The sequence below is a fragment of the Cyprinus carpio genome, chromosome B1, assembly GCF_018340385.1.
Source record: "Cyprinus carpio isolate SPL01 chromosome B1, ASM1834038v1, whole genome shotgun sequence".
In the NCBI taxonomy this organism is placed as follows: domain Eukaryota; kingdom Metazoa; phylum Chordata; class Actinopteri; order Cypriniformes; family Cyprinidae; genus Cyprinus; species Cyprinus carpio.
In genome coordinates this window covers 1,839,135-1,855,185 of record NC_056597.1, presented here as the reverse complement: position 1 = coordinate 1,855,185, position 16,051 = coordinate 1,839,135, and the positions used below count along the sequence as shown (strand labels likewise).

The following is a 16,051-nucleotide window of genomic DNA, read 5'->3' as shown; positions in this document are numbered from 1 at the left end:
TTATTATTATTACCTTCAACCCTTTGGCTACCATTTAAGTCCACAATATGGAGAAAAATCCTGGAACGTTTTCCTCAAAAAATCTTAATTTCTTTTTGACTGAAGAAAAAAACTACATGGACATCTTGGATTATGACTAATTCTTTCATATTAATAAAACTGAGTTTTATTAATACTGATTTTTATTTTTATTTGCAGCCAATTTCATGGTAATATTTTTTTTTCATATTCCTTGGCCTGATTTTTGGGAATATTAATAAAATTAGGCGAAAGGACAGTTTTGATTACCTTTTCACTCAACACAAATACATTTGACAAACCGCCAGCTAAAAACATCAATAGCCTAATAATCAACAATATTTTCGTCTCGAAGACGGTGGTTTGTTTATCCCCTCCCCTTAACTCCCGAGCGCTCTTTTTTTTCTCCCTGCTCCGCTGCAGCTGCTCGGCGAATGAATGGCATCTTTCTCAACATCACGTAAACGCCGACGGGGTCAGCGAAAGCATCTTCCTCTTGTGTTCGCCTCGGACGGAGCAGCCTGAAAAAACAACTTCGTTCATAATTAATTTATAGCTTTATCACACAGCAGGTTGCAGTACACCTGATCGTTTTACGAAACGGCTCGGTGTGCGGCCGTATGAATAAAAAAAGAGAATACCCCCTTTTATTGATGACAGAGGCTCACTGTTCAAACAGCATGAAATAATTCCACTGAATGAAGGAACTGAAGCTGGGAAAGACAGCATGAAGTTACAAATCTCCGGTCTTTTGCTCGTAATGGCAGTAGCCTATGCAACGATAGAGGGTGAGTAACCTACTGCACTTGAAACTGATAATCTTAAAGAGTTTTCGTGCATTTCTCCGTGTGTGTCTGCATATATCATTGCACAGTTTTACTTATTTCACAGTCCGTTATTAAAATAACGCAAGTGCGTTCGGCTCCAATAGCCTATATGTAACCTAAAATGTTAATTTAGACGAATTCATAAATGTTCAGAATCAAGCCACGTGTATCCAAGCATTATCAGACGTTTTATCTTGTGCTTTTAACCCTGCAACAAATGCATGATACAAAATAAATTAGTCTCATGTTTAATTTCGCTTATTGCTTTGCTTCTAGCGCCCTCAGCTGGGTCTCTGAGTGTTAATGTTTTGTGTGACCTGTTCAGTCATACATCCGTGACTGAACCATACACTTTTACTGGTTTTCCACCTTTCAGATGTGTCATTTTGGACCAGTTTGAAAAAAAAAAAAAAAAAAAAGATTTCAACAGACACCAACACACTTTGATGTGTTAATAGTATCACACTGAAGCACTAATGCAAGACATTGTGTTTTGTTTGGATTTGGCAGAGTGTAAAAGTGAAGATATGGGGGGTTCTTATCAATGTAGAGGCAATGAAAGCCTTCATCTGCAGCTTTAATCCAAAAATGGAGCCGCTGGAACGGATTTTCATTTATCTTGTCTGTCAGCAACACTCTGGATTTAAATACTTCACATCTTTTCTCTTCCTCTCTCTGTGCATTGAAATGAGAGAAATTGTTTAATCAAGGGGAAATTGCTGTCAAACTTGGCATTCATAGATTCACCGAATTGCAGTTCTGTTGTTAAGGAAATTTTATAATCTGTTTTGTATCTGTAACACAAGGCCTATATAGAGCCACTATTAAATTTGCAATCTTGAATATCAGCATGGCCATATGCTGAATAATATTCCATGCTGATATTCAGTATAGCGTTACAGCTTGATGGTGAGTGTGATGTTATTTTTATAAAACAATTCCTAAAAGAACTTAGTATCAAGTCATTTTTAATTGCGATATGGCTGGTTAATGTCCATTCCCGCTGCATCTTTGCAGAATGGTTCCAAAGAAGTCAAAGCAGGATCATTTGACTGAAAGCATATATGTAACGCCATGAACATCCTTATTTAACTCTTGGGTTTTGATTCAGCCCTAAAATTTACCCTAAACTATCTTTTACCCTTAAAAGACCAGACCAGATGTTTTGCTGTCGGGGAAAACAAGAGGACATTAGTTCACATTTGTGGCCAGTGACTAATGAAGTCATGTCTGTGAACTTTGTCCATCTATATGCAAATATCTCCAAGGTTTTCATGATCTTTTATTTGATACTGTAAAAAGGAAATAACATTATTTTCAATGTAGCAACAGATGAATGCAGATGTCCTTGAATCGAGAGGGTTATTCATAGCGAGTCTCTGTTTTTTACTCTTTGTATAGGGATCTCCTATGAATTGCAGCATGCTTGAGTACATTAAAGTAGCTTTGAACATCCTGATGCAATTGACAGAAATCTCACTTTTATTGAGGAGAGAAAATAACTCATTAACACAATGAATGAAGAGCCAACAACTTCACGCATAACCCTTTTCCCACAAAACTTTAAGCCACTTTTACCTTGAAATAGGCTTGAACACACTTCAGAATGCGTATACAAATACACTCTGTTATTCACACTCTCTTGCTCACCCTCCTCCCTCTTTTTGTCTTTTGATTTACATGTCCTTGTCCACTCCCTGGTTGGTTCAGTCGTAAACCCAGGCGAGATGGCCTGCCCTGCGCACAGTCTTTATTTATGATGTCATTTTATATACTTGCTGTTGCAAGACCCACAGCCCTGCTGAGCTGGAAAAACAGCTTCCCACAGACAGGCTGAGAAACCTTTTGCCAGGGCACGACAGACTCCGATGAGAAAGGAAGTGATGCTGGTCGTTCAGCAATGATAGGCGTAACATCCTGTAAAATGTCATTAATGCGGTGGAGCACAGATTTCTATGCCATTACTGGTGGAGGATACCTTACAGAGGACATTTATGGACAACCCCAACCCCCAAATTCACACATAATTTTTATTTAATGGAACTTACCTACATTTATAAACTGATGCACTTATAAACTTGCAAGGGCATATCAGGAAAGGGTATATGTAAATGGAGAAAGACAAATCCAAGGAGGAAGAGAGAAGGGAAGGGTAAAAGAATGGACAGAGAGTTGGTTTCGAATTATCATAAAAGCCAATTAGGCACAACACTTATTTAAAATATAGCATGACCTCTGGTGTGTTTTTCTGCATAATAAACATGCCTGTGAAATGTTTTTTTATAAAGAAAATTCATTCTGTGTTACCCTTCCAATAGATCATACCGTATAATCCTTGACATTTAGATGAACATTATATTAAATTTATATTATAACGTAATATTATATGAAATTACATTATATACTTGATATTAAACATACGTTAGCTGTTGCGGTATTGTATATTTTAGCATGTCTGGACTATACAGGACTCGGACCATCCTAGTCATAATTAGCTAAAATAGAATTATAAATTATACTGTATAATGGAATTAAGAACTCTCAGTGAGTGCATGCATGAATGTTCTGGAAGTGCTCTGAATATAACAATCATGCTGAGAATTACAGTGTAAAGTTTCATTCAAGCTTTATTATTCTGCATCTCAACCAGTCAGAAATACATATTCCATGAAAACAGACTATTTTTTTTTTTAATATAAATAGAAAGTACAGTATGTAATAAGATTTTTAAGCTTCGACATAGGCCATATTTACTTGTAAATAGAAAGTCAATGTGTAGCATGTACCATTTTTGGGGGGGAAAGTGGAGTGTTGTTAATTTTAAAGACATAATAAAGAAAAGCACTTGCAGAAAAATTTACTGACAGAAGATAAAGAACAGCAGCTTGTAAATGCTTTATGAAAATGCTATTTACAGGGATAGTTAATACTTAAATTAAAATTATGTCATTATTTACTCTCATTGTTCCAAAATAGTATGTAATAAGATTTTTAAGCTTCAAAAAGTACCTAAAAACATGATCACTTTAAATGATAATTTTTTAATATAAATAGAAAGTACAGTATGTAATAAGATTTTTAAGCTTCAAAAAGTACCTAAAAACATGATCACTTTAAATGATAAACAGATTTAGGGTTTTTATTCACTTATAAACATTTATAAACACACATACTAAGGGACGTACAAGAACAAATCTCTTTGTATAATGGCTTTTGAATACCATTTGTAAATGATGACAGATTTTTAATTTTAAGTTACCTAACTCTTAAAATGTTACATTTAAAATGATTTAGCATTTTACTATTTACTATTCCATTTAATTACATGAATTAAATTGAATTAAGACTTTAGTTTTTTAAAGGCATCTATTTATAATAACGGCAAAATATTTATTTTTAAAAACATTTTGTGCTACATAGTTCAGTCAGTGTGTGTGTGTGTGTGTGTGTGTGTGTGTGTGTGTGTGAGAGAGAGAGTGTGTAATCATTAATGCTATAGTACTGTATGTGTGTGTGTGTGTGTGTGTGTGTGTGTGTGTGTGTGTGTGTGTGTGTGTGTAGTCGTGGGCACATCTTGTTCTCCTGATGCTCTGTGTAGTGCGCTTGTCTGAGGTCATCATGTCATGGCAATGGTTGCATCAGCAGAAGGAGCTCTGAGGAACATGGGCCAGCTGTCACTTCATGACTCTGTGCTCATCTAACACTCGTGGGAGAGTGTTTCTGAATTTAATGTGTGATTTCTGTAGATGGCAAATCCAACATGGACCTACTTCCTACATAACCAGGCAGATATGTGTATGTATAGGCCTCTACAATAGTGGTAATCAACATGGAAGCTTTAGATTATGCTTTACCTTATCACCACATGCCACCGGAGGCTGTTGTGTCATTTTAGTTGCTTTTAATTGTTCTAAAATAATTCAACCTCTCTCTCTAGCTCCTGAAGAGATTCTCTCACTTGCTGAGATGGAGGACACGTTGTTGAGGAATCTTTTTCGGGGCTATCAGAAGTGGGTGAGACCTGTCCTTCACGCCAACGACACGATTACCGTTCGCTTCGGTCTAAAGATCTCGCAGCTGGTGGATGTGGTGAGACAAACACACATTTGCACTGCAACATCTGATCTTCAGAATTCATAAAACGCCCTAAACAAATATGTCTTTACTGAACACAGTGTGTAAACATGCAAAAGGCACGGAGGAAAAAGTTTGTGAATCTTTAGGCTAATGGCTTCTTCAAAAGCTACTTAAAACAGGTGTCTAAATGCTGTCACTTGCTTTGCTGTTGAAAAAAACTCTGCATGGCTAAAGCTTAAAATGTGAAGTGGATTTTTCAGTTTATGTGTTTTATGTGCCAGCTGTTTTGTCTATTGTTGTTGCACAGCCAAGATGCATCTGCACAGGTTCAGAGTCCACATGTCACTATATGGATGCCCGTTTCCACCACTGAATAAAAAACAAGCTAAAAAAAAAGCTAATTGACTTTTTATCACACAATTCTGACCTTTTTTGTTGTAATTCCAGGTTTATATCTGTCTATTCAGACTTTTTTTTAGAATTGTGAGTTGCAAACTCACAATTGTGAGTTATAAAGTCAGAATTGTGTGATACAAACTCACAATTATTACTAATTTTTCTCAGAATTGTGATATAGACTCGTTTATATCCCACAATTCTGACTTTTTTTTTTAGAATTGTGAGATTCAAACTCGCAATTGCAAATTATAAATTCCAATTCTGAGGGGAAAAAAGACAGAATTGCAATTGTGTGTTATAAAGTCATAATTGGGAGATCTAAAATTGCAATTCTGATAAAAGTCACAATTCAGATTTTAGAATTATATCACACAATTCTGAGATGATGTAAACTCGCAATTGCAAGAAAAATAATTTTTCAGTGGCAGAAACGGGCTTCCATATCACTATGCTGAAGTTGGTAGCAACTTTAAAGGACACGCCTGTTTTCTCTCTTACTATAGATCTAGGAAGGATATGAATCTAGGAAGGATATGAGAATGGCAACTCAGACCATAATTTACCCAACATCATTATGGCAACCTGCTGTATCTAGAAAGTGACATGACATACAGCCAAGTATGGTGACCCATACTCAGAATTCGTGCTATCCATTTAACCCATCCAAAGTGCACACACACAGCAGTGAACACACACACACCATGAACACACACCCAGAGCAGTGGACAGCCATTTATGCTGCGGCGCCCGGGCAGCAGTTGGGGGTTTGGTGCCTTGCTTCAAGGGCACCTCAGTGGTGGTATTGCTGGCCCGAGACTCGAACCCACAACCTTAGTGTTAGGAGTCAAACTCTCAATGCTCAGATGGGACAGAGCAAAGCCAGGGCTGGGTCTGCTTCCTCCAGGGGCAGCACTTGCAGGTTCACCACTTGGTCTTTGAAAGGTGTAGTGGGAACCTTGGGCACGTAGCCAGGCCGGGGCCTCAGTGTTACCTGAAAGTCAGCCAGCCCAAACTCTTGGCACGAATCGTCGACCAAAAATGCGTGCAGGTCACCTACCCTCTTGAATGGAGGCCAGTGCAAGCAGGAGCAGAGTTTTCAATGAAAGAAACTTTAGCTCAACTGAATGCAAAGGCTCTAATGGGCCCTGCTGTAGTGATTTTAGCACTAGAGTCAGGTCCCAAGAGGATATAGAGGGGGGCCGGGAAGGATTTAACCTCCTGGCCCCTCTAAGGAACCTGATGATGAAGTCATGCTTACCTAAAGACTTCCAATTCACGGTTCATGGTATGCAACAATAGCAGCAACCTGGACTTTGAGGGTGGAGGTAGACAGCCTTCGCTACAGCCTTTGCTGCAGAAAGGAAAGCACGACCGCATTCGGGCATCTTTGGGGGTCTTCTCGGCGAGAAGAACACCACTCGATGAACAGGATCCACTTCAAGGCGTAAGCGTGTCTCGTAGACGGTGCTCTTTCTGAAGTGATGGTGTTCACTACCTCCTGGGGTAGGTCACCTAGAGCCTCCACGTCCCGTTCAGGGACCAGACATGGAGTTTCCAAAGGTCTGGACACGGGTGCCAAACAGTGCCCCATCTCTGAGTCAGTAGATCCTTCCTTAGAGGAATCGGCCAAGGAGGGTCTGCCGTGAGGAGCTCTAGTTCGTGGAGCCAGGTCCGAGTGGGGCAATACAGCACCACTAGCAAGACATTTACATATATGTTTATGCATTTAGCAGATGCTTTCATCCAAAGCGACTTACAGGCTATTCATTTTTTTTTACCTAACATGTGCTCCCCTGGGAATCGAACCCACATCCTTTTTGCACTGCTAATGCAATGCTGTATCACTGAGCCACAGCAACTTGCTCCTCGTCCTCCCGGACTTTGCACAGTGTCTCTTCAAGAAATCTAACCGCCATACCCCCTGGAACAACTGGCAGTGAGAGGTCTCTGGAGAAGCAAAGAGGTCTATCTGAGTGGCTCCGAAACGTCTCCATATCAGCTGGATCGTCAGGGGATGGAGTCGCCATTCCCCCTGGGATCATTGCTTGAGACAGCTCGTCAGCTGCACGGTTGAGCAGGCCCGGAATGTGAACAGCACGAAGTGACCTCAGAACCTTCCGACTCCAAAGGAGGAGATGGCAGGTGAGTTGTGACATGTGACGGGAGCACAGACCATCTTGTCAGTTGATGTACGCAATGGTCACTGTGTTGTCCGTTCGGACCAGCAAGTGCTTGCCTCGTAAGTGAACTTTGAGATGGTTCAAGGCAAGGCGCACTGCTAACAACTCTAGGCAATTGATGTGCCAATGCACAACAAACCCCTGAGACTGCATGCCCATTGTACATGGCTCCCCAGCCGGTGGTGGAGGCATCCATGTAAACCACAGCATGCCTGGAGATCTGCTGTAGGGGCACCCCTGCCTGGACGAATGCAAGATCTGACCACGGGGTGAGAGTTTGGCGATAGGCCAGTGTAACTTGGACTTTGTGAGTGCCGCGCTTCAACGCCCACCTCGGGACTCGGCATTAAAGCTAGTGCTGGAGCGGTCTCATATGTGACAGTCCGAGTGGTGTAAGTGCCGCTGCTGCCACCATATGCCCCAGGAGCCTCTGAAAAAGTTTCAGTGGGACCGCTGTCCTGCCCTTGAACGTATTCAAGCAGGCTAGCACCGACCACACACGTTCCTCTGTGAGGCGTGCTGTCTGTTCGACCGAATCCAACTCAGAGAAAAGAGATCCTCTGCGTCGGGAGAGTTTGCTCTTTTCCCAGTTGACCTGAAGGCCCAACAGGCTGAGGAGCCGGAGCACCAGGTCCCTGTTCTTGCACAACTCGCGGTGACCTTCGTTGCTCGGAGCGCAAGGTCAGTGGCGGTTTGGAGTTCTTTCAGAACTTCCTGTTCGTGACCAACCTCGTGCAGGTTCTTCAGTGCCTTTGCCTGGTGCACCTGCAGTAACACCATAGCATGCAAGGCAGAAGCAGCTTCCCCGTTCTGGTCACGGGGAGGTCCACTGGTACCACTGGTACACTCTTTGAAGAGGGCCCAATGCGTTCCGTGGGTCGCTCCACTGGATTGGAGGAGCAAGAGGAGCGATGGTCCCCAGAGAGTTGGTTCCCTGCGGGGTATGCCACCATTGTAACCCTCAAACTGCCCGCGCTACTGCCGGAAGTGGTTCTCGTCTGTCCGCCAGAACGAGCCCCAGATCATGGTAGAGGCAACGGGACTCCGCCCCCCTAAAGGTAGCGGAGCCTTGTTCGCAGCTCTGAGATGGTCATCTTCCCGCAGTGGGAACATGACACATCCACGAAGGCAGTGTGTCAAGGTAGCAGGATGACGATTTAAGGTGCTGTACTATTTATTCCAAAATTTTACTATCAATTGCTTCAAAAACAGACATAGTAACTGCTTTTTGAAGTTGTGGTCGAATTTTTCTGACCTCTGCATAACTTAAGGATGTGCTAATCGCCTTTCTAATATTACTTTTCTCAGAAAAGAAGGAAGCAAACTCATTGCAATTGCTATCGGAGAGCATTTCACTGGGAATCTGACTTGGGGGGTTTGTTAGTCTCTCAACAGTAGCAAAAAGAGTGCGAGTGTTGTTTATGTTACTATTATATATATATATATTATAGTTATTTATATATATATAAACCTACTATGTTTCTCTTTCAAATATATATATATATTATAGTTTATTTAGTATAGGCTATGGTTAGCCATAGAAAACCTACTATGTTTCTCTTTCAAACATACAGTATAGATGGTTTGTGTGGATATATCCCTACATTCATTATTCATTAATTTTACTATGGTGAATAAGCAGAGGTTAAAACCAGGAGGACAATTAGCCTACATTTTATTTGATAGGGAGTAGAAAGCGGCTTGGATAATGGACAAGCCCTAAAAAAGAAAAACTAATCCAACAAATTCTGTAAGAACTCTCTCTGTACATTGTACCATAAGAGCTGCATACAGAATCTTAAAATATTTCTTTTTATAAGATTCATGTTTGGAACAACAAGCAAAAATAATCACAGAATTTTCACTTCTGTGCGATCTCTTTAAGTTAGTGCCAGTTGCTCAGGTTAAATCAAATCATAGTCTGAGTCAGACCTGCAACAGTCCATAAATAATTCAATAATGTACTGCAACGAAGTGTGAGTAATTACGTTTTACTGTATAAACGTATTTGTATGTGATGCCTCCCCCTGATTTTGCTGTCAGATTGTCTCTATTTAAGAGTGTGATGATCTACATGATGTATAAATGTTTTATTTTTTATCTATAAAATATTAATTTCCTTTACAAACTTCACAGGAACCACAGAAAGACAAACACTGTTCTTGGCACTCAGTTGTTATTTTTTGACATTTTTCAAATATATATATTTGTTGCTTAGAAATAATAATTTTTTTTTTTAAGATTTGCTTGTCAGGTCCAGAACAGGTTTTTCTTTCTTTTCTTCATAACTGCCCCAACTGTCCAATAAGCAATGCCTTCTTTTACAAAGTAACATGTTCACAAAACAATCCATGCTGAAATGTGCTAGTTGGGGTGGGACCAAAACTGCTTAAGAAAAGTTTTTTATGTCCTCCGTTTTATATCATCAAGCCTAGGCAGACCAAGTGTCTGAACACCGAATAGACATGAATAATGTTTACGATTTCTAAAGTTTAGCACCAGATTTCATGCCTTTTAAGCACTTTATTTCATTAGATGGTCTTTTGGGACTGGGGAGGGAGTTTAAGTTCTGAAAGTTGCATAATGTTTTCAAAATAACTGTAGTGATTTTGATGAAAGTATAATGAACTCACCCTAGTTTCACTAACTAATTTCACAGGAACATGTTTCTAATAATATTGCTGTATTCAAGTATTATCTCTATTCTTTAATAAAATGCGTACAGGCTAAATTGTACCATTAGCAATCAAACTTATAATAATAACTAATTTGCTTTTGTCATTATTATTGAACAAGTTTCATGCTGCTGGTTTCAACTACCTGTACATGGTAGAGTTCATGTTTGCTCAACTTGTACAGTAAATACAATCATTCAGTGAAGATTGACAGATTTTTTAGCATGCTATCCTTTTAAATCCTACCATTGTTTTAAAATAAAAGTGCTGGGTGTTAAAAATGTTGCTTTGCAAGCTCACTTTAGACAATAACCAAAATCTTCAGTTTGACAATATAGTGCTTTATTAGAAGTCTCTTTGGAGTCTGTTTAGTCTGAACAGAGAGGCAGTGAGTCAATTGTTTTGGGATTCAGACACATCTTATATGTGATAGTCCTGCAGAGCCACCTGATGGTCAAATCATGTAATCAGCACTACATGGTATTCTGTGCTCAACTTGTCACGACTTGACAGTGTGAATTTTCTGGGTGGTGGAACATTGAACACTGTGGGAACAATTGATTTTCACACCATTCTTATTTAACAGATGAGTCTCAGTATATTGGTTTCTATTCAGAGTCTGAATATCAATTTTAATTAAACAAAGGACATAAGATACTATCTTTTAAGCTGCATTTAAAAATAGCACAGTTCAGTTAATCATCTGTATGACACAAGTAGGTCAGTGGTGAGAAATATTTAGTGACTTTAGGAGAAATATTGCATTTGGTTTCATTCAAAACATGTTGTGGCTCGTGTATGGTACTAAAATAATTTTGCAACTATGGATATTTATCACCTTTCATTGTGCATTTTCTTCATTTTTGTTTTCAGGATGAGAAGAATCAACTAATGACTACAAATGTCTGGTTGTGGCAGGTAACTCAAAGAAATTTAGCTTAATTTTTTTAAGTATGTCCCAAAATACTCTCCTGATTGATGATTTGTTGGTCTCTTTCCTGGGAGTGGACAGACTATAAGCTGCGGTGGAATCCAGAAGATTATGGTGGAATCACATCCATCAGAGTGCCCTCAGAAACTATTTGGCTACCAGACATTGTCCTTTATGAGAAGTAATACTTTTTATGACTTCTTATCCATATCAGTGTCATACAGTTGCACATACTGTATCAATGAATAATGTGATCGTATTTTGTTTTCATTTTTGTGTGCTTGTTCTGAAAGACAGAGATAACAAACTAGGTTTATTTAGTCTGCATTGTGTCATGTATAAAATACAGACAGATTTAGACTGTATTTTAAGAAAAAAAAAAAAAAAAGTTTTTAGAAATGCCTCAAATGCCTGGCCACTGATCAGAAATAGCTGAAAATCACTTCCTTTGATTCAATGCATTGCCTATCAGTCCGTTAATCATATTTTTATGACGCAAAAGATGTGAGCATGTATAGTGAATATGAAGAGCTCTGCAGAAGCTGTGGTGTCTTAGTCTCCACCAGACGAGAGAAAAATAATAACCTAGTTACAAGATGTACTTTATTAATTAACTCATGACCAGTCGGTATTAACAATAACTGCTGCTCAATCTGCATACATGTGCTGCTCTTCTGAACTCTTCCCTCATACATTTAGGGTTAGGGAAATGGAATTATACGTTGACAACTGCAAAACCCACACATAGGATCATGTATACAATCTCTAATCTACTTAGTAGGGTTAACTAGCACATCTGAGAGACCCAGAAACAGATAGAGTGGCAATGTAACAATCACTCACAACACCTTAGCAGTGTCCTGTCAAGCACCCAGAACCTTGTGGCACTTGCATGGGAAATCACTACTTAAAATTTTCTTCAGAAAATGAAAAATGTAGTTGTTAATATCATGTCTTCCTCTCTCCATCTCTTATAGCGCTGATGGCCGATTTGAGGGTTCTCTGATGACCAAAGCCATTGTAAGGTTTAATGGTACCATCATGTGGACTCCTCCTGCCAGCTATAAATCCGCCTGTGCCATGGATGTCACCTTCTTCCCATTCGACAGACAGAACTGCTCGATGAAGTTTGGGTCGTGGACATACGATGGCACGATGGTGGACCTGACCCTGGTGGATGCATACGTAGACCGCAAAGACTTCTTTGACAATGGGGAATGGGAAATACTCAACGCTACTGGCCAGAGAGGCAGTCGGCATGACGGCATTTACTCCTATCCTTACCTCACATATTCATTCATTCTTAAACGTCTTCCTCTCTTTTACACACTCTTTCTCATCATCCCATGTCTCGGTCTGTCGTTTCTCACCGTGCTGGTCTTCTACCTCCCCTCGGATGAAGGAGAAAAGCTTTCCCTCTCCACCTCCGTCCTTGTGTCTCTCACTGTGTTTCTTCTCGTCATTGAAGAGATCATTCCATCTTCCTCTAAAGTCATTCCTCTGATAGGAGAGTATCTGCTTTTTATCATGATCTTCGTCACATTCTCAATCATTGTAACTGTCTTTGTCATTAACGTCCATCATCGTTCTTCTGCCACATACCATCCCATGGCACCGTGGGTTAAAAGTCTTTTCCTCCAGAGATTACCTAGACTGCTCTGCATGAGGGGACACACTGATCGTTATCAGTACCCAGACATCGAGCTGCGGAGCCCAGAGCCAAAAACAGGAATGAAAAGAGGGCAACAGAAGAGTGCCGGAGGAGGACGAGGGGGCTTTAAGGAAGATGAGAACCAGGCCTGGATTGCCCTGTTGGAGAAAGCCACTTACTCAGTGCACTACATTTCCAAACACATAAAGAAGGAACACTTCATCAGAGAGGTGTTTAGGCTTTTTTTCCCCATTTTCTTGTAACTGTAATCTATTAAAGGAATAGTAAACCCCAAAATTAAAATGTGCTGAAAGTGTACTCACCCTCAGGTCATGCAAGTAGTAGATGAGTTTGTTTCTTATATCACTTGTTCTCCAATGGATCTTCTTGCAGTGAATGGGTGTCGTCAGAATGAGATTTTAAAAAGCTGATAAAGACATCACAAATCCACATGACTCCAGTCAATCAGTGAATGTCTTTGGAACTTTTCAGTGAAATCTGCAAATAATCGAATACCATTTAATAATATGCATCTGCATAATGTTTTTTTTTTTTTTTTTAATCATTTGTAGTGTTTGTATTAGTGTAGTGTATTAACTTATTTGCCTAATTCATGTGACTTATTCAAAATTTGATAAAAAAAAAAATTCATGAAGCAGTGTTTCAAAATCGGCCATCACTAAGACACACCGCTTTGACACGATAGCCATCTGCAAAGGCAGATGTTGGAGATGTTAGCCTGAAGCCATAGTTTATCAACATAGTTTTAAATTTAACTACATAAATGCATCTGAGTCTGCAAGATTTTCTCTTAACTACAACAGTAAAGAGTTTTTTTTTTTTTTTTTTTTTTCTAAAAAATAAGGTGTAGGGGTTTTATTGTGTGTCTTAAAATTCAGAAAGCTCACTGGCTGTTGCCACATGTGATTGGTTCGAATTGACCAACAAATAAATAAAGAAAAGCATTTGACCAAAGGAAAAAGAAAGCCAACAATGTAACTGTTGCATGTAATAATGTTTGATAAATGTAGTCTTACATGAACATTTTTAAATATAAATTGAATTGAACTTTTAAATATATATTTTTTTATTATTATTTGTCAGGTTGAAAAGTGGCCAAAGACACAACTGTGCAATTAAAAAATAGCACAAATTAAGGCAAAAGTATATCCTGTGTGAAAGCCCCCTAATGCTAATTGGGACAAGTCATTGTTAGAGGTAGTCTATGAAAACTGCTTTGTTATTAAGGTGAAAAAGCAATTCATTGACAGTATGTTCTTAATTCCGTTTGGATCTGTTTGTCTCTCAGGTCGTTCAGGACTGGAAGTTTGTGGCTCAGGTGTTGGACCGGATCTTTCTCTGGGTCTTTCTCACAGTTTCTGTGCTTGGGACCATCCTTATCTTCACCCCAGCTCTGCAGATGTACCTCAGCACATCTTAGAGATTTCAGCCTACGCAATATCTTATGACATTCTTATGACCTCTTTGAAATATGTGTAGTTCTGTACTGTGTAAAATGTATAACAACCTTTTTTATGCCTCTCATTTTGCATTCAGTCTTTTATTTATTTATTTCATGTTAAAAATGTGTCATTGTCCATGTAAGTAATATTTTACTTTGTGATTTTATGATTCTGCTCAGTTTGCAGTAAATGTAAAAATTGTTATCACTATCCAGATTAATATATTGTTAATTAATTTTATTTATAATGTTGCATTCTTCCTGTAAGTCTGGATGATGATCAATTATAATACTATCTCTCTTATTGGCACAGCTGACATTTACTGTGCATGCTATTATGTTTTCCTATTTTTAGTACTGTTAAGAGAAGTTGTATTATGCCTTGGATGATATTATGCATATGTAAATTGTATGCAGATGAGGCCATGCATAATACAAAGCGCATGTGTATGTAGCTACAATTTTCCATAATCTGGAATTTATAAATAGAACTCTGCAAGATTTTGGCTCATATATTGTTTTATAAATCTTCCATTTATGCTTATGTATATTTTTAGGATGAAATTTACCAAATGTCAAGCATCCTTATCCCTTAACCCTTGGAGATACTGTTGCTGATTCAATGGGTGATGAGATTAAATGATCACAACTTGTCTTTGGCATCATTAGCAAGGACTGTGTTGTACACCCTTCTTTATTTCTGTCCATAGATACTCTTTTATCCAAGGTCAGTAAATGGAGATGTCAGCTGAACAAAATAAATCACATGAATTTATGTAAATAATCTTTTTACTGATCAGTGCAAGTGTATATACTGCTGTGACACATCAGAAGGTTCAGAATTGCCTGGCATTTTCCACAGGAAACACTGAATCAGTGTTATTTGGGTCCTTAAAATAATGTTTTCGAGAGAACCCTAAACCTAGACCTTTTTCGGGGGTGAATTTACTGTAAAAATGCAAGCGTAGTAGAGGGAATTCAGGAAACTGGACACCTTTGATACTCTGACCATATTGCTGTATATATTTAAAATATATATTAGTTGCACTTCATTTTACAGTGGCCTTGATACAGTGTAATTATACAATTGCTTAGTAATATTAATCAACAACATGTACTTACCATAGGGTTATGGTTAGGATCAGGGTTTTGTTTATATTTATGGGGTTAGTTGCTTGTACTTAGGCAGAATTTATTGTTATTTGTATAGTATGCACATGTAACTTGTAACAAGGACACTGTAAAATAAAGTGTTAGCATATTTTATTTTCACTAACAAAAAGAGGCCAATTCAGTTTAAATTTACAAGAAAAGTGTTAAACAAAAGTAGAATGTATTGGCAAAATGTTACTGTAGTTCCTCTCTAAAGCATCTGTCTTTTACCATTGATGATACTGATGTCACATATTAAAGTCAACCCAAAATCTTATTGTGCATGATTCATCAGTGCATGCTCTTCCCCTCCAATGACTCAAAATATGAAAGTAAAATGTGTACATATGATTTCATGTTGGCTTTTGTATTTATGATTGAGTATGTATTTAACATCTACATTCCTGAATGCTGCTTTTGTATCACATCAAAGAGAAATTATTCAAATGTGCAATGCTGCAGCGTGCTGTTGACAGTGTAGTTTGCCTTCTTGATAGGCTTTAATCTCAATGCACCTCATCTGGGAGTGATATTGTCTGGCCTCTCAGAGAAGCACAGAGCGTGAAATATTTCCATTTTCAGAGTGTGTGAATTCTTCAAATAGATTTTCAAGCCACATCTGGGCTCTGTAATCACTGGCTTAGCAACCCATAGTGTGTAAACGGTAGATTGAATTTCA

General features: G+C 38.7%; 1 protein-coding gene across 1 annotated transcript; it reads left to right on the top strand.

The window, feature by feature from the left end:
• The first annotated feature begins 406 nt into the window (after positions 1-406).
• LOC109093402 (neuronal acetylcholine receptor subunit non-alpha-3-like) lies at positions 407-15,762 on the top strand. The gene is made up of 6 exons (XM_042716175.1): positions 407-806; positions 4,783-4,934; positions 11,050-11,094; positions 11,179-11,288; positions 12,085-12,988; positions 14,068-15,762. The coding sequence occupies exons 1-6, from the start codon at positions 746-748 to the stop codon at positions 14,197-14,199; spliced, it is 1,404 nt and encodes a 467-aa protein (XP_042572109.1). The 5' UTR covers positions 407-745; the 3' UTR covers positions 14,200-15,762.
• The last annotated feature ends 289 nt before the right edge of the window (positions 15,763-16,051 follow it).

Bases quoted from the DNA above. Each gene is read 5' to 3' on its own strand.
- LOC109093402 (XM_042716175.1), top strand. From the start codon at position 746: ATGAAGTTACAAATCTCCGGTCTTTTGCTCGTAATGGCAGTAGCCTAT. The intron at 11,095-11,178 runs GTAACTCAAAGA...TCTCTTTCCTGG, and splicing joins CAAATGTCTGGTTGTGGCAG to GAGTGGACAGACTATAAGCT. The intron at 12,989-14,067 runs GTGTTTAGGCTT...TTTGTCTCTCAG, and splicing joins AGGAACACTTCATCAGAGAG to GTCGTTCAGGACTGGAAGTT.